Source organism: Meriones unguiculatus, chromosome 1 (assembly GCF_030254825.1).
Source record: "Meriones unguiculatus strain TT.TT164.6M chromosome 1, Bangor_MerUng_6.1, whole genome shotgun sequence".
Lineage (NCBI taxonomy): Eukaryota > Metazoa > Chordata > Mammalia > Rodentia > Muridae > Meriones > Meriones unguiculatus.
In genome coordinates this window covers 25,082,147-25,103,468 of record NC_083349.1, presented here as the reverse complement: position 1 = coordinate 25,103,468, position 21,322 = coordinate 25,082,147, and the positions used below count along the sequence as shown (strand labels likewise).

The 21,322-nt window shown below is 51.6% G+C and overlaps 4 protein-coding genes and 2 long non-coding RNA genes across 9 annotated transcripts; 2 read left to right on the top strand and 4 right to left on the bottom strand.

Annotated features, from left to right (window-relative positions):
- Positions 1 to 609: 609 nt before the first annotated feature.
- Positions 610 to 2,051, bottom strand: LOC132654616 (uncharacterized). The gene is made up of 3 exons (XR_009592261.1): positions 1,977 to 2,051; positions 1,065 to 1,210; positions 610 to 970 (listed from the first exon to the last, which is right to left on the bottom strand). It is a non-coding gene; the product is annotated as an uncharacterized LOC132654616 (long non-coding RNA).
- A 73-nt stretch (positions 2,052 to 2,124) lies between these two features.
- Vps51 (VPS51 subunit of GARP complex) lies at positions 2,125 to 11,146 on the top strand. Its single transcript, XM_021638379.2, has 10 exons — positions 2,125 to 2,419; positions 2,879 to 3,008; positions 7,383 to 7,529; positions 7,606 to 7,825; positions 7,934 to 8,651; positions 9,014 to 9,229; positions 9,424 to 9,642; positions 9,982 to 10,103; positions 10,186 to 10,273; positions 10,759 to 11,146. The coding sequence occupies exons 1-10, from the start codon at positions 2,192 to 2,194 to the stop codon at positions 11,017 to 11,019; spliced, it is 2,349 nt and encodes a 782-aa protein (XP_021494054.1). The 5' UTR covers positions 2,125 to 2,191; the 3' UTR covers positions 11,020 to 11,146.
- LOC132654614 (uncharacterized) lies at positions 7,131 to 10,774 on the bottom strand. Its single transcript, XR_009592260.1, has 2 exons — positions 10,642 to 10,774; positions 7,131 to 10,256 (listed from the first exon to the last, which is right to left on the bottom strand). It is a non-coding gene; the product is annotated as an uncharacterized LOC132654614 (long non-coding RNA).
- A 143-nt stretch (positions 11,147 to 11,289) lies between the features above and the next one.
- Positions 11,290 to 15,701, top strand: Tm7sf2 (transmembrane 7 superfamily member 2). Of its 3 annotated transcripts, none has more exons than XM_021638380.2 (10): positions 11,290 to 11,475; positions 11,829 to 12,025; positions 12,114 to 12,168; positions 12,411 to 12,605; positions 12,685 to 12,788; positions 14,359 to 14,478; positions 14,566 to 14,734; positions 14,920 to 15,000; positions 15,076 to 15,198; positions 15,376 to 15,701. In XM_021638380.2, exons 1-10 carry the CDS (start codon positions 11,424 to 11,426, stop codon positions 15,534 to 15,536), a joined length of 1,257 nt encoding a protein of 418 aa, XP_021494055.1. In that variant the 5' UTR covers positions 11,290 to 11,423; the 3' UTR covers positions 15,537 to 15,701. The 3 variants fall into 3 exon arrangements, with proteins under 3 accessions (XP_021494055.1, XP_021494057.1, XP_021494056.1); XM_021638381.2 differs by having other exon boundaries at positions 11,320 to 11,529; XM_021638382.2 differs by lacking the exon at positions 12,114 to 12,168 and having other exon boundaries at positions 11,317 to 11,529.
- A 383-nt stretch (positions 15,702 to 16,084) lies between these two features.
- Positions 16,085 to 19,524, bottom strand: Znhit2 (zinc finger HIT-type containing 2). Its single transcript, XM_021638452.2, has one exon. The coding sequence runs from the start codon at positions 17,445 to 17,447 to the stop codon at positions 16,131 to 16,133; it is 1,317 nt and encodes a 438-aa protein (XP_021494127.1). The 5' UTR covers positions 17,448 to 19,524; the 3' UTR covers positions 16,085 to 16,130.
- Positions 19,525 to 19,671: 147 nt separating this feature from the next.
- Fau (FAU ubiquitin like and ribosomal protein S30 fusion) lies at positions 19,672 to 21,310 on the bottom strand. Of its 2 annotated transcripts, none has more exons than XM_021638344.2 (5): positions 21,160 to 21,310; positions 20,837 to 20,919; positions 20,584 to 20,728; positions 19,990 to 20,045; positions 19,672 to 19,844 (listed from the first exon to the last, which is right to left on the bottom strand). In XM_021638344.2, exons 2-5 carry the CDS (start codon positions 20,909 to 20,911, stop codon positions 19,719 to 19,721), a joined length of 402 nt encoding a protein of 133 aa, XP_021494019.1. In that variant the 5' UTR covers positions 20,912 to 20,919; positions 21,160 to 21,310; the 3' UTR covers positions 19,672 to 19,718. The 2 variants fall into 2 exon arrangements, with proteins under 2 accessions (XP_021494019.1, XP_021494020.1); XM_021638345.2 differs by having other exon boundaries at positions 20,837 to 20,934; positions 21,160 to 21,243.
- Between the last annotated feature and the right edge of the window lie 12 nt (positions 21,311 to 21,322).

Genomic DNA, 21,322 nt, shown 5'->3' with positions numbered 1-21,322 from the left:
AGGTTATCACTATGCCTAGTTTGTTGGTTTGTTTGTTTCTCTTTCTTTTTTTTAAACTTTAATCTTTTTTAAATTTATTTTTCTGGGCGTGGTGGCTCATACCTTTAATCCTAGCACTCAGGAGGCAGATGGATCTCGGAATTCTAGGCCAGCCTGGTCTACAAAGAGTTCCAGGACAGTCAGGGCTCCACAGAGAAACCCACTCTTGAAAAACCCCCAAAAGATTTATTTTATTTTTTTCTGTATGTATGAGTGTTTTGCCTGAGTGCACATGCGTTTCTGTTCCTCATGGAGGCCAAAAGACATTGGATCCCATAGGACTAGAGTTACAGGCAGTTGTGAGCCTGGGAATCGAACCTGGGTCATCAGGAAGAGCAGCAAGTGCTTTTAACTGCGAAAACATCTCTCCAGCTCAAATTCACTTTCTTAAATTATAGTTTCATAGGCTGAATGAAATTTTTATATGTACAGTTTTTAAATATCCCACTGAATAAGAAGTCAAGAAAATGTTTTGGTCCAAGATCAAGTGAATAAATGCTTTAGGTTTTATAGGCCATTTAGACTGTGACAAAAGCAGCCATAAATGATATGTCAAAAAATGAAGCACTGGACATTTAAATTTATTTTGCTGGGCGTGGTGGCTCATACCTTTAATCCCAGCACTCAGGAGGCAGGGGAGCAGATCTCTGAGTTCGAGGCCAGCCTGATCTACAACAGTGAGTTCCAGGTCAGCCAAAGTTACATACTGAGACATTGTCTCAAAAGCAAAACAAAAACAAATGAGAGGTGGGGAAAGGGAAGGAGGGAGAGAGGGAGAGAGAGACAGAAGTAGAGAGGTGTATGGGTTGGAAAGACTCATGAGCTTGGTGGTGAAGTGTGAGTGTTGCTCTTCCAGTTTGACCCCCTTTAATAGTAGGAAGCTGAAGCAAGTAGCACTGAGGGGTCCATGGCCTCTTCTGGCCTCAAACATCTGGATACAGAAATACACATAATTAAAAACAAATAAATATGGGGGGCCGAACGGATGGTGTATTAATTTTAATGCCATTCAGAATTATTTTTACCTGGACGGCAGCTGTGATGGCTGTGGTATCGCATACCTCTAGTCCTAGCACTCAGGAGGCAGAGACAGGAAGATCTCTTGAGTTCAAACCAGCCTGGTCTACAGAGCCAGTTGCAGGACAGCCAGGGCTAAACAGAGAAATCCTGTCTGAAGAACAGGATTATATAGTAAAAAATTTTATATCATAAAAATTATATCATTTAGGGGCTACAGTGATGGCTTAGCGTGACTGCGCTAAGTGACTGCGCTTTCAGAGGACCGGAGTTCAATTCCCAGCAACCACATGGAAGCTCACAACTGTCTGTAACTTCAAGATCTGACACCGTCGCACAGACATACACTCAGACAAAACACTAATGCCCATAAAAATAAACCATAAAAATGTTATTATTTAGAATAAAAAAATCCTGGTTTACAGATTAAAAACAGATGGCAGTCAGTGTTGGGTCTTCAGGAAGTCCTGGCAGCCCACCACCCTATCAGTCCATCCTCAGTAACGTTTACATAGGAAATTGTGGGTAAAGTCTCAGTTTTTTCCATTTAACTATATCCTAATCTGACCTCATTCCCTCCTCTCTTGGTAGTGTCGCCTCTACATTTTTGTCTAAGTCAGAAACTCAGGAATTATCCTCAACCCCAACTCCTCACTTAACATCTTTCACCAACTACTTCATGTTTGTAAGATCTGTTCTGTAAGCGCCACAGAACAGAGGTTCTCATATTGAGCGAGAGCAGAACTCCTTGGAGACACGGTCGCTAAAGCCATAGTGCAGGCTACTGAATGGACACTTCATCCTTGCACCCCCTTCTGAAGCATATTCCCTATTTAGAGCCCGTCTAGTCAATGTGGGCACATATCCCCTGAGTGTCTTTCCTGTGGGGATGCAAGACTGGGATGCCACGACTCACCCACCTTCTAGCACAGCAGTCACAGCTGCTCAAGCAGCTGGAAGCCCAACGAAACCGCTACACTCCTAGGGGACAAGCGCAAGGCGGAACTTTAGTCCTACGCCTCCTACAGCTGCCGGGGGAACTTTTCATCTGAAGGACCGCCTTGTTTCACCAACTTTAGGGCTGCCGGAAGTGCCTCCCTTCCCAGCCTCACCCTCTTGTGTTGAGGTTGGAGCTATGGCAGCCGCAGCAGCTGTGGGAACTGGCCTGGAGTCTGGGCCTGGGGACTCCCCAGAAGGACTCGAGGCTGACGCTCCGGAGCGTCGGCGGAAGGCTCACGGGATGCTGAAGCTTTACTACGGCCTCTCGGAGGGGGAGGCGGCGGGGCACTCCGCGGGACCTGACCCCCTAGACCCGACAGATCTCAATGGGGCGCACTTCGACCCGGAAGTTTATCTGGACAAGGTGTGTACGGAGTGGGTCGAGTCCAGACCCCCAAATACAATGGACCCTACTTAAATCATGCCCCGGTTTTGTTGCTGTGGTACGGGGACCAAGAGGAGAACAGTCCTTACCACGCAATATCTGGAGGCTAAGGAAGTGGGTGCCAGTTAGGCCTGACCTGAGGTGATACGGGGTCTGAGGTCTTGATGCTAACGTTTTGATAAACCCGGGTTAGTGGGCGTGGCCATGCTCTGACAGGTGCAAGGCTGGGCTTAGCTGAGCTTGAAGACTTTGAAAACTGACATATCCCAAATTTACTCTGATCTAGAAACCCGTGAAGTATGCCACTTATAAGTTCCATATATGGAATTCCTGGTAAGGGTGGAATCCCGTGTCTTGCATGGAAAACAAACTAACCTAAGGCAAAGCAGGGGACATGGGCGAGCACTAACCACTGCATACTACTGCCTGCTTCTCTAGCTGCGTAGAGAGTGTCCTCTGGCCCAGCTGATGGACAGTGAGACGGACATGGTGCGGCAGATCCGGGCTCTAGACAGCGACATGCAGACCCTGGTCTATGAGAACTACAACAAGTTCATCTCAGCTACAGGTGATCCCACCGGGCATACTTTTCACAGTCTTACACCTTTCCCTGTGCTGAGAAAAGCAGGGATTAAAGGAGATCGTCCCAACATCAATCCACTGTCTTTGTGATCACATGATTATAGAAGTGATGGCTACTATGGGAGGGTTGCCCTAGGGACAAGAGGTGGAGGGAAAGGGTAAAGGAATTCCTGAAGCACTTAGGAAACACCAAGAAGTTTCAGTATGCTTTAGTTTTGTTTTGTTTTGCGTATGTGTGTGTACATGCAAGTGTGTGGGCCACAACATATGTGTGGAGGTCAGAAGACAACTTTCAGAAGTCAGTTCTCTCCTACCGTGTGGGTCCCAGGGACTGAACTCCAGTTAGCAGGCTTGATGGCAGGCATATTTACCTGCTGCTTAGGCATCTCAGAGGCAATTAAAAATTAAAAAAAAAAAAATGTTAGCATTAACTTTTGTTTCTGGTCTTTGCCTTGAAAGTGGAATTGTTACTCCCTTTCTCCAGCTATGTTTCTTAAGATTTGGTAGTAGTAGTATTTAATTATGGGGTGTGTGTGCAGTTCATGTGAAGGCAGGTATCCATGAAGGCCAGAGATCAGAAGTGTTGGATCCTCTGGAGCTGGAGTTACAGTCAGTTATGAGCCACCTGAAAAAGATGCTCAGTACTGACTCAGGTCCTCTACAAGATCAGCATGCACTCAGACACTGAGCCATCTCCCCAGCCCAAGTACCGGACAGGTGAGCTCTCCTCACAGTACCTTCTGTCTTGCTTTCAGGAGATACACTTGGGGTTTGTGTAGGAACACTAAACCACGTGTGCAGGAGGCAGACAATAGAGAATGTCACATCTTTGGGGTTGTGTCCTCTCCCAGTGTCACAGTGGTGGCTGTTCAGAGAGTAGGTACTCGTCTGCTAATTCGCTAATTCTAGCCTCAAGATAAAGAGAGATAGTGATTTCTTTTTGTTTTGTTGTTTTGGTTTTGGTTTTTGGTTTTTTGAGACAGGGTTTCTTTGTGTAGCCCTGGTTGTCCTGGACTTGATTTGTAGACCAGGCTGTTCTCAAACTCACAGAGATCTGTCTCCTTGAGTGCTGGGATTAAAGGCATTCGCCACCTCGCCCATCAAGATAGTGATTTCTGTGCAGAGAAATTTTCCATAGGAATTTTTCCAATATTGCATTTTCTCATTTGTTGACATATGTATAGTGTTTGACAGTTATCTGTTAGTAATAGAGATGGCTTGAGGTTTTTTTGAACTTTTTCTAAGGAAGGAGAAAAATCATAAAGTGTGTACTACAAGAGATGAGATTATTAATCTGCAAAGACTACAGAGTTTTACACTTATTCAAGAAGTATGCTTGTACCTGGGCCTGGTGACTTACATCTTTAATCCTAGCACTCAGCAGAGGCAGGCAGATCTCTGTGAGTTCAAGGTCAGCCTGGTCTACAAAGCCAGTTCAGGACAGCCAGGGCTACACAGAGAAAAAAAGAAAAAGAAAAAAATATGCTGTCACAGGCTACAGACACCTATAATCCCAGTATTTCAAAGGCTGAGGAAGGAAGAGTGTCATGAGTTTGAGGCCAGCCGAGCCTACATAGCAGTAAGTTTGAAATAGCAGATCTGAGTGTGTTAGTGCACGCCTTTAATCCTAGCACTCGGAGGCAGGCAGATCTCTGTGAGTTCTAGGCCAGCCCAGTCTTCAAAGGGATGACAGCCAGAGCTACGTGGAGAAACCTTGTTTCAAAAACCAAAGACAACAGCAGTAACAACGAAAACAAAAATGAAAAGAAGAAAATAGCAGAAGAATGAGCAAATCTGAAGATAGGTCCATTGAGATTATCCAGGATGAAGACTAGAACGTAAAAAAAAGGAAGTTGAACAAAGTGGGCATAATGAAATACACATGTGGCCTGGGGAGATGGCTCAGAGGTTAAGAGCACTGGTTGCTCTTCCAAAGGTCCTAGTTCAATTCCCATCAACCACATGGTGGCTCACATCCATCTATAATGAGATCTGGTGTCCTCTTCTGGAGTGCAGGCGTACATGCAGTCAGAACACTGTATACATAATAAATAAATCTTTAAAAAAAATGAAACACACATGTAATTCCAATACTATAGAGAAGTAGAGACAGGAAGTTTAAGGGCAGTCTGTGCTTCAAGAGACCGTCTCAAAAACAATATAAAACAAAACTCTCAATTGATTGGTTATGTGTAGATGTGTGCTGGGGATGTGCTTCAATAACAAACTACTTGCCTAACATGCAGAAATCCCTGGGTGTGGCTCCCTGACCTTGCTGTTTCAGGTACCCAGTTGGGATGGTTCAGCAGGTAAAGGTGCTTGTTGCTGTGCCTGACTACCTGAGTTCAATCCTTGTGACCCATGTGGTAGAGCAAGGGAACTGACTCCCTCAGGTTGTCCTCTGACTTCCACGTGAGTAATATGGTCTGCATAGGTACTCACGTGCACATGGCATCTTCCCATCTCTCCAGCCCCATGTTCTCCTTGTTTTTAAAGTAAAAAATAGTTGTTAAGGCCAAACATTATGGTATATACCTTTAGTCCCAGTACTTGCAGAGGCAGGAGGATTGCTGTGAGGTCAAGGCTGGCCTGGTCTACATAGTGAGTTCTAGGTCAGAACTACATAATGAGACCCTGTCTCAAAAAAAAAAAAAAAAAAAAAAGATAAATTGGGTATGGTGATGATAGACTGTAATTCCAGCATCTAGGAGACAGACACAGGCAGATCACCGCAAATTGGAGGCTTGCCTGGTCTGCATGGCAAGTTGCGGACCAGCCAGGGCTACATAGCAAAACCATGTCTCAAAAATCCAGAATAAAAAGAAATGTTAAACTTGGGTTGTGGTGGGGTTACAGAAGAGGGCAGGGCTTGGGGCAGTGTTGGTGATGGTCAAGAGACAGAAACGAGAGGCGGCAGAGGCAAGAATAGGGGGATTGACGAAGTGACATGTTACAAAGGTTCTTTTAAATTGTTGATGTCCAAGTAGTGATAGGAAGGGCACAAGAGGAGACCGAGAGGTGTGGCATAGTGGAGTTGGCAACTGAAAGGTGAGATTTGGTCTTCTAAGATGGGATTTGAAAAGAGACAGAGAGGCTATCTAGAAGCATTACGGAGCCACGCCTGAGGCATTTGCAAGGAAAAATGGCCTTCTCACACAGGTTTCAGTCTGGGTAAAAGGGAAAGGACTTTGTAGAAGGAATAGCCCAGTGACGATCTGGGCCATTTGGGAAGCAGGTCTGAGTGAGCATGTTTCTTGTCTATCCTGCTGTATGCAGGGATCACGGGAGTGAGCACTTAGGTGGTCCCTCGCCTTTGCAAAGCTGATGTTCTTTATTTTGGTTTTTCAAGACAGTGTTTTTCTGTGTAACCCTGGCTGTCCTGGTACTTGCTGTATAGACCAGGCTGGTCTTAAACTCACAGAGATCTGCCTGCCTCTGCTTCCCAAGTTCTGGGATTAAAGGCTGCTACCACCACCTCCTTTTTTTTTTTTTTTTTTTAAATGTGTATTGGTGTTTTGCCTGCATGTATGTCTATGTAAGAATGTCAGATCTTGGAGTTACAGACACTTCTGGGCTGCCATGTGGGTGCTGGGATGTGAACCTGAGTCCTCTGGAAAAGCAGTGCCCCCAACTGTTGAGCCATTTCTCCAGACCTGCACAACTTATGTTCTACTGAATCAGAGGTTCTGGCCAGTGAGAAGTGTCTCTGGCTGTTGGTGAGACCTGGCTACCGACTGATGGGAAAGATTGGTACTAGGTTCACTTCGGAGGGTTCTCAAAGAATAGTTCTGTGGGTCCATCATCCTGAGAGGATCAAAACAGAGAGGAAGGTGAAATGGGAATTTATTCTTCACTTGGCTAAGCTGGGGTTAGAGCTGGTCTTCCACATTTGAGTCCTAGTCAGTGACTCCAGGATTCTATATGAAAGGACAAAAGCAGGGAGCCAGGAGGTCTATGTAGCAACCTCTGTTAGGCTGAGAGGCCTGGAGCTTTGAGGTGTGTATATACATATAGGCTTGGATCTGGCACTGATGGTGCCAGGGACCAGTTCCCTCCCGGGGATGAAGCTGAAAAAGAAAAATGGAGAGCAAGTTTGGACAAAATGGAGTCAGTCAGGACAGTAGCTGGGTGCTTTTTATTTTTTTGTTTTTTGTTTTTTTTTAAAAACACGTTCCCTCCAATTTTAAGTAGTCTCAGCCTCTCCCTTCCATACCAGGGACAGGGGTAAGCAGGGCTTATTATACCAACAATAACATGCTGTGGCCAAGATCCAAGCCATTTCAGGCAAATCACTGGTACCAGTGAGAGCTGCTCCTCTCTGCTTTAGTCACTTCCGTTTCACTCTGTTGGCTCCTTTTAGACACCATTCGGAAGATGAAGAATGACTTCCGGAAGATGGAGGATGAGATGGACCGGCTGGCCACCAACATGGCAGTGATCACCAACTTCAGCGCACGCATCAGTGCCACACTACAGGACCGGCACGAGCGCATCACCAAGCTAGCAGGTAGGCGCTGTGCTGGCCAGGCCCTGCAGCCAGCCGCCCTGGGCTCTGCAGCTCACATGCCGTTCCTGTGCCCTAGGGGTGCACGCGCTGCTGCGAAAGCTGCAGTTCCTTTTCGAGCTGCCCTCGCGCCTCACCAAGTGCGTGGAGCTGGGTGCCTATGGACAGGCCGTGCGCTACCAGGGTCGTGCCAGGGCCGTGCTGCAGCAGTACCAGCACCTGCCCTCCTTCCGAGCTATCCAGGATGACTGCCAGGTCATCACAGCCCGCTTGGCCCAGCAGCTGCGGCAGCGCTTCAGGTGTGGTTTGTGGGCCTGGTTCTCGTGCTTCAGTCACATCAAGGGTGGCCCACATTCTGTCTCTCCTGTGGCCCACCAGCCGCCCTCACTGCATTTTCTATACCACAGGGAAGGTTGCTCGGGTGCCCCGGAGCAGGCCGAGTGCGTGGAGCTGCTGCTAGCCCTGGGTGAGCCGGCCGAGGAGCTGTGCGAGGAGTTCCTGGCAAATGCTCGGGGGCGGCTAGAAGAAGAACTGAGCAGCCTGGAGAACGAGCTTGGGCCCTCCCCTCCCGCCCCCGACGTGTTAGAGTTCACTGACCGTGGCGGCAGTGGCTTCGTGGGTGGCCTCTGCCAGGTGGCAGCGGCCTACCAGGAGCTGTTTGCTGCTCAGGGCCCTGCTGGTGCGGAGAAACTGGCAGCCTTTGCGCAGGAGTTGGGCGGCCGCTACTTTGCACTGGTGGAGCGGCGGCTGGCACAGGAACAGGGTGGCAGTGACAACTCGCTGCTGGTGCGGGCACTAGATCGCTTCCACCGGCGCCTGCGAGCACCAGGGGCCCTGCTGGCCGCTGCTGGCCTTTCAGAGTCAGCCACGGAGATTGTGGAGCGAGTGGCCCGGGAGCGCCTGAGCCACCATCTGCAGGGTCTGAGGGCTGCCTTCCTGAGCTGCCTGACAGATGTTCGCCAGGCCCTGGCGGCACCTCGCCTGGCTGGGAAGGAAGGCCCCAGCTTGGCTGAGTTGCTGGCCAATGTGTCCAGCTCCATCCTGAGCCACATCAAGGCTTCTCTGGCCTCTGTGCATCTCTTCACTGCCAAGGAGGTGTCCTTCTCCAATAAGCCCTACTTCAGGGTATGTCTGTGCTTGGGCTGTGATTATTCATTTGCTGACTGGCCCGCCAGCACCCTTTTACTAGGGCTTGGTGAACTAGGGACAAGTCACCAGAGCCCAGACAGCCCTGCCCAAGTACTCTGGATGTAGATTTACCTTCTCAGGGGGCAGTCTGGAGGAGGAGACACTATGCAGCTGGGTTAAAGACAGGGGTATCGGGGACCTCATGCCTGCCAGCCCTGCCACCTGCTGGGCAGGGAAGCAGGATGGGGTTATCCTTTAGAGGAGGGTTTCAGGCAAAGGGCAGGGACAGTCCCATGTCTGGCTTTGCTGAACTCTGTCCTAGGAGAGGACTGGCTATGGATCTGGGCCTCCCTTCACAGGGCGAGTTCTGCAGCCAGGGAGTCCGAGAGGGCCTCATCGTGGGTTTCATCCGCTCCATGTGCCAGACAGCCCAGAGCTTCTGTGACAGCCCTGGAGAAAAGGGAGGTGCCACTCCACCCGCCCTGCTCCTGCTGCTCTCTCGCCTCTGCCTGGATTATGAGACGGCCACCATCTCCTACATCCTCACACTCACTGATGAACAGTTTCTGGTGCAGGTGAAGTGGCTCAGGAGAGGAGAGAGGGAGCTGGGAACACAGGAGGCTGGAGAGTCTGGTTGCCAGAACCAGACTGGCAGTTTGTACCCATCTCAGCCTCCATCTTTCCCAAGATTTGCTCACCTCCTACCTGGCAGTGGCCTCTGTCCTGTCACTAGTTCTGACAACCTTTGTCCTGTGCTTTCCTGGCTTAGGATCAGTCTCCAGTTACACCTGTGAGTACACTGTGTGCGGAGGCCAGAGAGACAGCACGGCGGCTGCTGACTCACTATGTGAAGGTGCAGGGCCTAGTCATATCGCAGATGCTACGCAAGAGTGTGGAGACGCGGGACTGGCTCAGTACTCTGGAGCCCCGGAATGTGCGTGCCGTCATGAAGCGTGTTGTGGAGGACACCACAGCTATTGACGTTCAGGTGCTGCCTCAGGCTGGCTGGTGGAGCCTTGATGCATGCTGGGGTCCTGGATAACTGCTCCAAGACCCGAGACGAAAGGGGTCTGGCTGTACTTACGCTGTACCACTAGAACCCCCATTTCACACCTATAGGGATGTGGAGGCCCAATGTCGCCCAGAGAGTTGGAGCAAGGGTGGGCTGAGAATTGGGTTTCAAACTAATTCTTGCCCTGCCTGCGTTCGTTACACCTTAGGCAGGATGTAAGTTGTGACCATACGTATGGTTCTTTAACAAGTAGGTAAGGGCATTTTCTGCTAGTACCCCATGCTCTGGCCTGGCAGCACCTCTTTTCCTCACCAGGTGGGGCTCCTGTATGAAGAGGGTGTCCGCAAGGCCCAGAGCAGCGACTCCAGCAAAAGGACCTTCTCTGTGTACAGCAGCTCCCGGCAGCAGGGCCGCTATGCACCCAGCTATACTCCCAGGTCAGGCCAGGAGGGGAGCCTCCCTGAGAGAGGCGAAAGGGAGGGTGTGCAGAGTGGGCTCTGACTCCCCCCCACCTTCCAGTGCTCCGATGGACACCAACCTCTTGAGCAATATCCAGAAGCTGTTCTCGGAGCGGATTGATGTGTTCAGTCCTGTGGAATTCAATAAGGTCCGAAGAAGTTCCTTCTCATTTATATCCCAGGGAGCCCGAGGACCCCATCTGAGCTTAACTAAGGGTCACTCTGACCATCTAGTCTCTGTCTCTAGGGCTTCTAGCTAGTTGTCGACCCAGCCTAGATGCTGACTTCAAGGCTTCTTTGCCCTTATCTCCAGAATAGTCCTGAATCTCCGGGGATTCTCAGTCACGTTAAGACCCACACCCACAGCCCCACACCCCCAGCAGCCCAAGCTCAGGGACCGCTTTCCTCCATTTCTACTTTGTAGTCAGTGACTCCTGATCATACTCATGCCGCCCCCTTCTCTGATCTGACCACTGGGGCTTATAAGCCCCCATCCTTTATGGCGGCCCCTCCTTACCTGAGCCCTGGAAATTTCTGTCTTACTTTGTCTCCCTTGCTTACGCTCAGAATTTGGGTGTATGCCCCTCTGCGAAGGCCTGCAGTCACTGAACAGCATGCCCGTGTCTACCCGCAGGTGTCGGTGCTCACTGGCATCATTAAGATCAGCCTCAAGACGCTCCTGGAGTGTGTGCGGCTGCGCACCTTCGGGCGCTTCGGGCTGCAGCAGGTGCAGGTGGACTGCCACTTCCTGCAGCTGTACTTGTGGCGCTTTGTAGCTGATGAAGAGCTGGTGCACCTGCTGCTAGATGAGGTGGTGGCCTCGGCCGCCTTGCGCTGCCCTGACCCCGTGCCCATGGAGCCCAGTGTTGTTGAGGTCATCTGCGAGCGCGGCTAGGCCCTGCTGGCGCAGTCACGGGGCAGCCCCATCTCCCTGCCCTGCCCTCCCTGTGCTGTTCTCACCCTGGCGGCCCTCCCCGCTGGCGGGTTTGTGGACCATTCTAATAAACTTGTGCGCCCTCCTCCTCCCTCTTGCCTGCGGGAATGGGACCGGCTAGGGGTTGGGTCTCAGCTGCAAAGCTTCTGAAGCGCCAGCACGGGCCCCGCCTCCCAGCGCTGATTGGCTGCTGTGCTGGGCCCAGGATGGGCAGAGGGCGCGTCCCTTTAAAGACCGCTTGACAAGAGCAGCGGCTGTCCACCATAGAGTCCACACAGATGCGGACGCCTAACTGGGCTTTCGGGATGGGTCGGGCTGTGTCTCTTTGATCGACTTTTGTGAATCATCTCTCCCCGGCAAAGATCATGACTCTTCGTGAGGCCTCCCAGGCCCCTCTGGAATTCGGGGGGCCGTTGGGTAAATAGGAAGGTTCGGGGCGGAGGCTGAACCGATGCTCCTTAACGGGAGAGGGTAGGATACGAGCTGAAAGGCTTTGGGGAAGTCTGGCAAAGGGACTGGGGTGCACGGGCGGAGGAGTGTCTGCAGGAAAGGGGGGACTGGTGCTGACAGCTGCACAGTAGGGAGTTTGTGCAATGAACGACGAGCCGGAAGAGCAGGAGGATGGTCCTGGGGAGGGCAAGGGACCAATATGAAAATCAAGGTGGAGTATGGCGCTGGGAACCTGCGAAAGCAGGCAGGTAACCCGAGTCGCCTGTACACTTGAGAAAGCGCTGGGGAGCGGTCATGTGACGCAGTGGCCTCCTCCCCAGGCGTCGCAGCGATGCTGGTCCTGTTACCTGCCACTGTGTTCCACCTGCTCCTGGTGGCCCGCTCTGGCCCGGCGCGCCTCCTGGCCCCACCACCATACCTGCCTGGCCTGGAGGAGCTCTGGAGTCCACCTGCTCTGCTGCTATTGTTCATCTGGCTCGGCCTGCAGGTGGCGCTCTACCTGCTGCCTGCGCGCAAGGTGTGCGCTCTGTTCTAACTCTGCAGGGAGGGCTCAACCAGGCGGAAAGGCCTCCCCAACCCTTATAAGACCTGCCCTGTACCCGCAGGTGGCCGAAGGGCTGGAACTGAAGGACAAGAGTCGCCTGCGCTACCCTATTAATGGTGCTTGGGGCTTCCCCTCCTCCTCTTCCCTGAGTCGGAGTTTTCAGGGGTTGGGTTGGGTTCCAAGCATACCGGGAGGTTCCATGAAACAGCACTGACCACATGCTCCCCTGTGGGAATCTGGCTGTTTCCACCTCTTTTGCTGCTACTCAGCTCCAAGCCAGTGGCCTCCCAGAACTATGTGTGTGTGTGTTGGCTGTGGGAGTATGCAACCCCAAGGCTCATTCTATGTTGTCGTTCAGGCTTCCAGGCTCTGGTGCTAACAGCCCTGTTGGTGGGGCTGGGCCTGTTAGCTGGGCTGCCCCTGGGGGCACTCCCTGGAATGCTCCTGCCCTTGGCATTTGCGACCACCGTCACCAGCTTTATTTTCAGCTTTCTCCTCTATGCGAAGGCATTGGTAGCTCCTGCCTCGGCCCTGGCTCCTGGGGGAAACTCAGGTGAGAAGGGTCCCAGTGAGGTAGGGGTGAGGTGGACGGGATTCCACCTGTTGTGTCTTCACTCTCTGTCGTTCCCCAGGAAATCCCTTGTATGACTTCTTTCTGGGACGAGAGCTGAACCCTCGCCTTGGTTCCTTTGACTTCAAATATTTCTGTGAGCTGAGACCTGGCCTCATCGGCTGGGTATGGCAGGCATGCTGGGTTTAACAATGCTGGTCTTGAGCCAGGAGAAGAGCAGGGTGGGCTGGCATTGTTGGGTGGACAGCAATTGCCATTCATTCATTTGGCAGTGTGTTGCTATGAACCCATGTGTTTTGTTTTGTTTTGTTTTTGCTTTAGTATTAAGACCAAGAGGGGTGTGTGTGTGTGTGTGTGTGTCTCTCTCTCTCTCTAAGTTTTTCTCAAAACAGGATTTCTCTGTGTAGCCTTGGCTGTCCTGGACTCTTTTTGTAGACCAGGCTGGCCTTGAACTCACAGAAATCCTCCTGCCTCTGCCTCAGAGAGTGCTGGGATAACAGGCGTGCACCATCATGCCTGGCACCAAGATCTTAATACCACATCTTAAAAAAGGAGAGAGAGCATTTGGCTGGCATGCATAAAGCCACGTTCCACCCCTAGCTAGCACTACAAAACTAAATAGATGCAGAATGACAGTGATGATAGGCTGAGGGGGGAGTGAAGCAGGCAGGTTGCTGGGAGAGCAAATGCAGCTTTGGCTGGAGTGGTCAGGCACAAAACTGACTTCAAAGACAGTGACCAAGTGTTGCTTGAAGGGCAGCAGCTCAGTGCCCCCAGTGGATTGTCAGATTTAACAACTTGTCATTGGTGGCCCTGACAACACACCAGCTGTTCTTGTGTTAAGTGGATGGTGGTGGAGCCTTCCAAAGGGACTCAGCCTGGAGGAGATCCTACACAGAGGCAGCAGGGCCAAGGACCCTCTATGAACCTGAGTTTAGGTTTGGTTTGGTAATGAAACAGGTCTAGGATAGCCCAGGCTAGCTCAAAATCAATGTCCCCTCCACTTCCCTCAGCTACTCAAGTAACTAGGATTACAGTTACTGGAATCCCACCAGGCCTGGTCCCACCTTGGATCTGGAGGCTGGACTGCCCACATACGTACCAGACTCTAAGGTTATTTTTTCACTGGTGAAACAAGATGGAATGAAGTTTCCTTCTGAGATTACTGTGAGGGCTGGGTGTAGTGGCGCATACCTTTAATCCCAGCACTCAGGAGGCAGAGGCAGGCAGAGCTCTGTGAGTTTGAGGCCAGCCTTGTTCGTCTACATGGTTCTAGGCCAACAAAAGGCTACTTAATGAATGATACTCCTTCTTGCTTTTGTCTTTTTTTTTTTTTTTTTTCTGGTTAGGAGTACCCTTGAGGAAAAGAACCACGTCAGTATGTCAGTATTACTGTAGACTACACTACTTAGTCCACTGGAGCTACTGAAACGAGGGTGCAATGACAAGCTAATCCTTAGCTCTTCAAAACATAATACTGGTTTTCGTATAATCGGCAGGCCCCGATTATCCCCGTTTTTCACATGGCAGTGGGAAAGTGTTAGCAAAAACACACACTCTGCAAAGCTCAGACTCAAAAGCAGGAGTTTTAAGGCAGAATTGCAATCTAGTGTCCCTGAGTACAGGACCTAGATTCATCCGTGTGAACTGAGAGTTGGGAGAAGGGGAGAGATTGGCACTGTTCCGCTCAGATGCTCCCATTCAGAGACAATGGCTTTGTCCCCACTTCTGTCAGGTCTTCATTAACCTGGCCCTGCTAATGCAGGAGGTGGAGCTGCGGGGGAGTCCTTCACTGGCCATGTGTCTGGTCAATGGCTTCCAGTTGCTGTATGTGGGTGATGCCCTCTGGTATGAGGTGAGGCTGCATTGGGCAGGGAAGGCAAGAGGGGATCCTGAGAATGTCATCTGGCCTAAAGTAGAGTGTCTGGGTCCTTCCCTGCAGGAGTCTGTCCTCACCACCATGGACATAATACATGATGGTTTTGGCTTCATGCTGGCCTTTGGAGACCTAGCCTGGGTACCATTCACCTACAGCCTGCAGGCCCAGTTCCTGCTATACCATCCACAGCCTCTGGGGTTGCCCATGGCCTTGCTCATCTGCCTCATTAAGGGTCAGTAGGAGGGTCCTTCATTTCCCGTTTCATACTTTATTCAGTATCCATCAGGTAGGTCCAGGACCTGATGTTCCTCTAAAGCTGGGAGATGGCTCCCAGTTATCATAGTTGAGCTTGACAGGCTTTCGTCAGTTAGGCAAAAGGCTGACTTCTCATACCACTTGCTCATACTTTTCCCTCAGTTATTGGTTACTACATCTTCCGTGGGGCCAACTCCCAGAAAAACACATTCAGAAAGAATCCTTCTGACCCCAGTGTGGCAGGTAAGCTGGGTTTTTTGGAGGCCATGGGTGAGATGAACAACTTTGGTCCCCCGTTTCATTAGCTATCTTCCCCAGGTCTTGAGACCATCCCTACTGCCACAGGGAGGCAGCTGCTGGTGTCTGGGTGGTGGGGAATGGTTCGTCACCCCAACTACCTGGGAGATCTCATCATGGCTCTGGCCTGGTCCTTGCCCTGTGGTGAGTGGATTTGGGAATGGGTCAGGTGTGCCTGGTGGAGGGAATAATCAGTGAGATGGACCTAGTGCCTCACTACAGACACCGGGTCTCTTACCGATGAACCCGGACAGCCTGTGTTAGATGTGAACGCCCTTATAAGCTGGCATGGTGTCTGACCTTGCAGCCTACTCCCTACAGGGGTGTCCCACCTGCTGCCCTACTTCTACCTCTTCTACTTCACTGCCCTGCTGGTGCACCGGGAGGCCCGAGATGAGCAGCAGTGCCTCCATAAGTATGGCCATGCCTGGCAGGAATACTGCAAGCGTGTGCCTTACCGAATCATACCCTATGTCTACTGAAGCAGATCCATCGACCAGCTCTGGCCTGAACGCACTGGGAGAAGGGCCTGCACCCAATTTTACCCAGCAAGAATGACCAGCCTCAGAACAGAGGTTTAAAGCGACAGGGAGCCACTGATCCCAGAGGGAATTAGTTTTCCTTGTTGGATAAATGTTTTCAACCTTGCTGTGTTTTTCTTCTGTCCTGGGGTTAGTGACCTTCGGGGTACATGGAGGAGGCTAACTAACCAAGGAGAGCTGAACAAGCTGAAAAGTGGTGTGTAGGTCCAACGAGTCTGGCTGGGTGAAACAAACGGTTTGTCTCAGAAATGGGCCATCCAGACCTACCGGGTGTAGCTCAGTTTTAGAGTGCTTGCTTAGCATACATGAAGCTTTTGATTTTCAGCACTGCATAAATTAGCAAGGTGGCGAAAACCTGCAATCCTAGCACTGTCAAGGTTGGGGCAAGATCAGAAGTTCAAGGTCATCCTCAACTAGTAACTTCAAGAGAAGCGAGGACAGGGCCCCATTATACACCATCTTTAAAGAAAAGAAAGGTACCGCCAACGTTTGGGCAGACCAGTCACATTTTTATTAATGATATAGATACCCTGCTCAGCCAGGGAGCTCCTCAATGAGAGTCCTCGGAGCAGGTGGCACTGGGCCTCCCCACAGGCGCTCCAGCTCTCCAGTAAGGGACGCCATCTCCTCGGCTGTTACTGCATGGGCTCGGTGGGCCCTGGCACAGTCTAGAGCCAGGGGTGTGAGGGCGGCCTCATTTTCGTTGGTCCACGCTAGTAGGAACTGGCACTTTTTCCGGGCCCGGTAAAGTCGATCCCGCTCTTCGCCAACCACAGCCTGTTTCCGGGCTCGGCCCAGGGTCCGAGCCAGGTGACCCAGCGCTGTCAGCGTGTAGCCCTTCTGATTGATAGGACCCTCGCCCAGCAGGATACGGGCAACCTCTTGCATAGCACCCCGAGTGCCCAGCGGCCCAGGTGGGTGCTCGCCCGCTTCCAGCACGTGTGCTGCGGCCTGCAGGGCTTCCTCCGTAGAGTCAAAGATTTGCTGGGCTCCCAGGGCTCCGGAAACATCGAGCAGCGTGGCACAGAAGTCAGAGAGCAGCGCGTCGTCGTCCCCTCCATGATACAGGGCGAGGGTGTGCGCGTACGCGAACAGCACATTGGGCAGCTGGAAGCGCACGAGCGGCGAGGGCGGGCTGCGGCTCAGACTAGCCAGCGCTGGGATACGGTCGGGCACTGCGGGAGGCCTCGCGGCCCCAGAGTTTTCGGCAAGTGCTTCCTCGGCGGCGGCATCATCCACGGATCCCAGCGTGGTCCTCGCAGGGGCGGGCTCTGGCTCCGCAAGATCCCTGCCTGGGGCACCATCCAGCTCCTCCAGAAGACGCGGGCCGGCCCCGCGGTCCCACCACCAGGGCCGCCAAGGCGGCAGAAGACGTCCGGCTTCTCCACGGCTCAGCAGCCGCTCGAACGCCGCCTTCTCGGCTGGCGCCAAGCGTTCCCAGAGTCCAGAAAGGCCGCTCGGCCGGGTGCGGGGCCCGAGGCCTGCTTCCTCCGGCTCATCCTCGGTCTCGCGCTGTTCACGCAGCCGGCGTAGCGCGCCGGCCAGCCGGCTGGGCGAAGCGCTCCGGCCACGGAGCTCCCGCAGCACCTGGTCGCGGTAGAAGTCTTCCGCGCAGGCGCCGTGCGCTCGGTAGCAGCGCAGCGAGCAGTAGGGAGCGTTGCAGCGCGGGCAGGTGTAGCGCGCCGGCAGCGCTTCCCCGGCTGGGCAGAAGCCGCAGACCCCTGCGGGCTCCATGGCAACTGGCGCCGCATGTCCGGTACCACATAGCCGCGGCAGCTCCGCCACTTCCGGCGCTTCTTCGGTTATTTCCGCCTTTGTGCGTGGAGGTGACGTAGCCTTCTTTCGGCACATTCCCGAGTCTTCTCGGTAATTTTCGTAGCTCTTTGGGCAAGCGTACAAGTCCACTGAGCTCTTTCCAGCAAGTTGGCTCGCGAAATTCGGAAAAATTATTGTTCCCTGTGGTTGTACCAAATGGTACAAAAATAAACTACCTTTTAAGCAACAAAACCAACCACCAACAAAACAAAACAAAGACAAAACACCAGAGTCGTAGCAGGACGTAATAGCCTTTAATCCCAGAACTGGGTTGGCAGAGGCAGGATGGTTTCTGTGAGTTTGAGGTCCAGGATAGTCAAAGCTACTTAGTGATGCCCTGTCTAGAAAAATATTAAAATAATTTTATAATAATAAATCCACAAGAACCAAATAATAAACCAGTCATGGTATCAAACCTGGAGATCAAGATGAATTGTTATCAATATATCAAATTGAGAGGCCGGCCTGGGCCCATGTGAGACCCTCTTTCAAACAACTAAAACAAAAAATATTAACAAGCTTGTCCTGATGTCACACACCTTTAATCCTAGCACTGGGTAGTCAGAGGCAGGGGATCTCTGAGTATGAGGCCAGCCTGGTCTACAAAGCAAGTACCATATAGCCAGGACACGGAGAAACCCTGTCTTGAAAAACCAAACCAACACATAGGCAAAACAAATGCCCTCAAGTTGCGCTCAACTTCAATTCCTATTATGAGGTCTATTAAATAGATAGGTTGAGGGCTCTGCCTTACTGGATTGATGAATTAATGGATTATCTGTAGGGTGAGCCTGTGATAGAATTCAAACAAGCCTATACTTCATAGGCTGGTGTCCAGTCATAATGGAAAACGGACCAATACAAACCCAAAACCTGACTGACAAAGCCCCCAGGAGCCTGCATCTACCCAACACCACTTGTCCCATTTCTGCAGTCTGGTTCACCTCAGCTCTCCTTTGGCTTCTTTCCAGTCTCAATAATCATATCCTCACTGGGCCTTCTCTAGGCCTTTTTTTTTTTTCTTTTGACAGGGTCTCACGCTTAGGCTCCCTCAAACTGGCTCTGTAGCAGAGGACGATCTTGAATTCCTCATCTTCCTGCCTCAACCCCCCAAATGTGATTACAGGCATACACTTTTAAGCTTTTTCTAGGGTCTTTGTTTTTTCTGTGTGGCCTTGGCTATCCTGGCCTCACTTTGTAGATTACGGTGGCCTCAGAACTCAATTAAAAGTGTGTGCCACCACGCCTGGCTTCTAGGGCATTTTTAGGAAAACAAATGCAGCTCTCCCCTCCTGTACACCACTTGGGTTTTCAGTCACTACAGGATGTTTTTTTTTTTTTAGTTAGGGTTTTTCTGTATCTGGGACTGAGTGCTGGGATTAGATGCCGCTACAATCTGGCCATAAGCAGATTTTCACTGTGTAGTGATGGCTCAGCTGGAATTAACTATATAGACTGAACCAGCCTCACAGATCTACCTGCCTCTCTGTGCTGGGATTAAAGGTGTGTGCCACGGTGTCTGGCCCACCTCTACACTGCAAGTCTGGTATGCTCATCTACAGCAGCTACAACAGCACTTGGGAGTCTGGGGAGAGGGTCCCGAGTTCAGAACCAGTGGGCTGCTGCAGTTTGGACCTCAAGTCTCACCCCACAATACACCAGAAGGCTGTCTTAACTTTCACACAAATACAGGACATATCCACACCCATTATGGTACAAAAGCAAAAGGCTCAAAGAATCTAAGGCAAGTTGTCATTCACATTTCTCCAATGGCCTAGACACTGGCCTGAGAGCATTTTAGTTTGATCTGCACAACTCTTGGACAGCAGAGGTTTGAACAGAACAGATGGGAGTGCTGTCCAAACTCAGCCTTACTCCATGGCTACGCTGCATTCTAAGAAGCGGCAGATTCTAAACACAGAGGAGCAGAGTGGGCTCGGGTGCACTGGAAGTCCGTTCGTTTCTAGGGTGGAACCATTAATCAGCTGCTCTTCTGTGAAACTGCAGGGCACCATGTTCCTTGAGTTTTGGACTTTGGTTGGTTGAGACAGGGTCTCTATGTAGCCTGGGCTACCCTGAACTCACTTTGTAGACCAGGATGGCCTTGAACTCAGATCCACTTGCCTCTTCCGGACTATGCGTACTATCATCACCAGCAGCTGCTAACAGTCTAATTTACCCTTCCTGATGACCAAGAGTCACTTCACTAGCCTAAAAGTTGTATTTCTCTCCCAAAGCCTTAGAAATGAAAGCAGTAAGGTGCCTGGGGAAAGTGGCTTTATTAGAGTGCCAGAATCACAATAGGACTTAGGAATTAGCATTAGGGCCCTTCTTCTTGCCAAAGGTGGGCACGACATTGACAAAGCGACGGTTGTACTGCATTCGTCGCTTGGCCCGACCTGTCTTCTTCTTCTTCTTCTCCTGTTTGGCCACCTGGGAAAGGGAAGGACTGATGAGACACTGAGTGATCTTTCCCATGTCTGGCATCCTTCCCACCAGCTCCTCTCCATGAAAAGAGAACACAGGCAGGAAATTGTGATAGAAAAAGCAAAGTCCAAACATCTATCCTGTCACTCACCTTGGGAGTTTGACCTCTCACTTTTCCAGCTCGAGCCAGGGAACCATGAACTTTACCTGTGTGGGTAGTGGGAGAAAGGCAGCAGGTGAGTGCCACGCCCAGGACAGCCCTTCCTCCCTCAATCTTAACCTTTTAAATGATACGTTGGGCCTAATAAGTTGCAGAGCTATCCATGGTTGGCTCCCTCCTCAGTGTCACCAGGGCCAATTTATGTAGTGCTGCTGGGTGGTACACACGAAGGCAAGGATTCAACAAACCGAATTACATACTTAAGTAACATTCTATATAAGACAAAGACAGGAGCACCCTGAGAACCTAGTAACCAGAACTTTGATATATATATATCATATATGTAACTCCACCCCTCCTGGCAGGGTTTCTCTGTGTAGCCCTGGTTGGTCTCGATCAGCCTGCCTCTGCCTGCCAAGTGCTGGAATTAAAGGTGTGCTACCGCTACGTTTCACATTTCAATGGGGACACTGAGAACCTGTGGTTAGAGACTGTGAACTAAAGATCCTGGAAGGCACCAGTGAGAAACGAGCTGTCACAAGCTATAACGGTTTTTCTTTAGTTCCCGGTGAAAGCAGCACTCACCTCCCAGCATGCGGCCTGCTACTTCCAGAGTGGTCAGGGCCTCTACCCCACACTGGCCTAGGGTGGCCTCATCCTCCAGCGGCGAGCCTGCCAGAAGCACGACTTGATCTTCGGGGGCAATGCCTTCCAATAAGGCCACATGAGCCTACAGGCAAAAACAAAAAAACAAACCCCCACGATGTTTAAGGGTAGACAAATTTTCCCCGCAGGCCTGGGGATACAAGAGCAGTTGGGTGGAGCATCACACACTTACTTTGATCTGGGCGACCGTCTCCTGGCCGGTCACCTCGAGGGTGTGTAGATCCTGGGCGCGGACAAAGAGCTGCATGTTGGCGACTGAAGGAAGAAAGGCTTTTGAGAGAAGGAAAGAAGCAACCCAGGAGAAAAAGAGGTCAGGGGATGGGGAAGAGAGGCAGGCCACTGCGCCTCCTCACATGCTGGGCACGCTGGGGATCTGGACGAAGGCGGAGACAAGGCCCGCAGAACGGCCCTTGTCCACTGCCCACCCCACATCCTTTGAGCCCGCACACGGCTTGTTACCGAGCGCTCCAGGCCTAGCCGTCCCCCACGTCTCACCTAACTCACGGACACCACCGCTGCTACCGCGAAGATGGAGTCAAGAAAGAGGAAGAGGCTGGGCCGCGCACGTCCTCACCGCCTGCTGCGTGTTACGTCACTGCTGCGCGACCGCGCGGATGGCTGGTGTTTGTACCGCCCACCGCCGTTTTAGCCCGCCCCT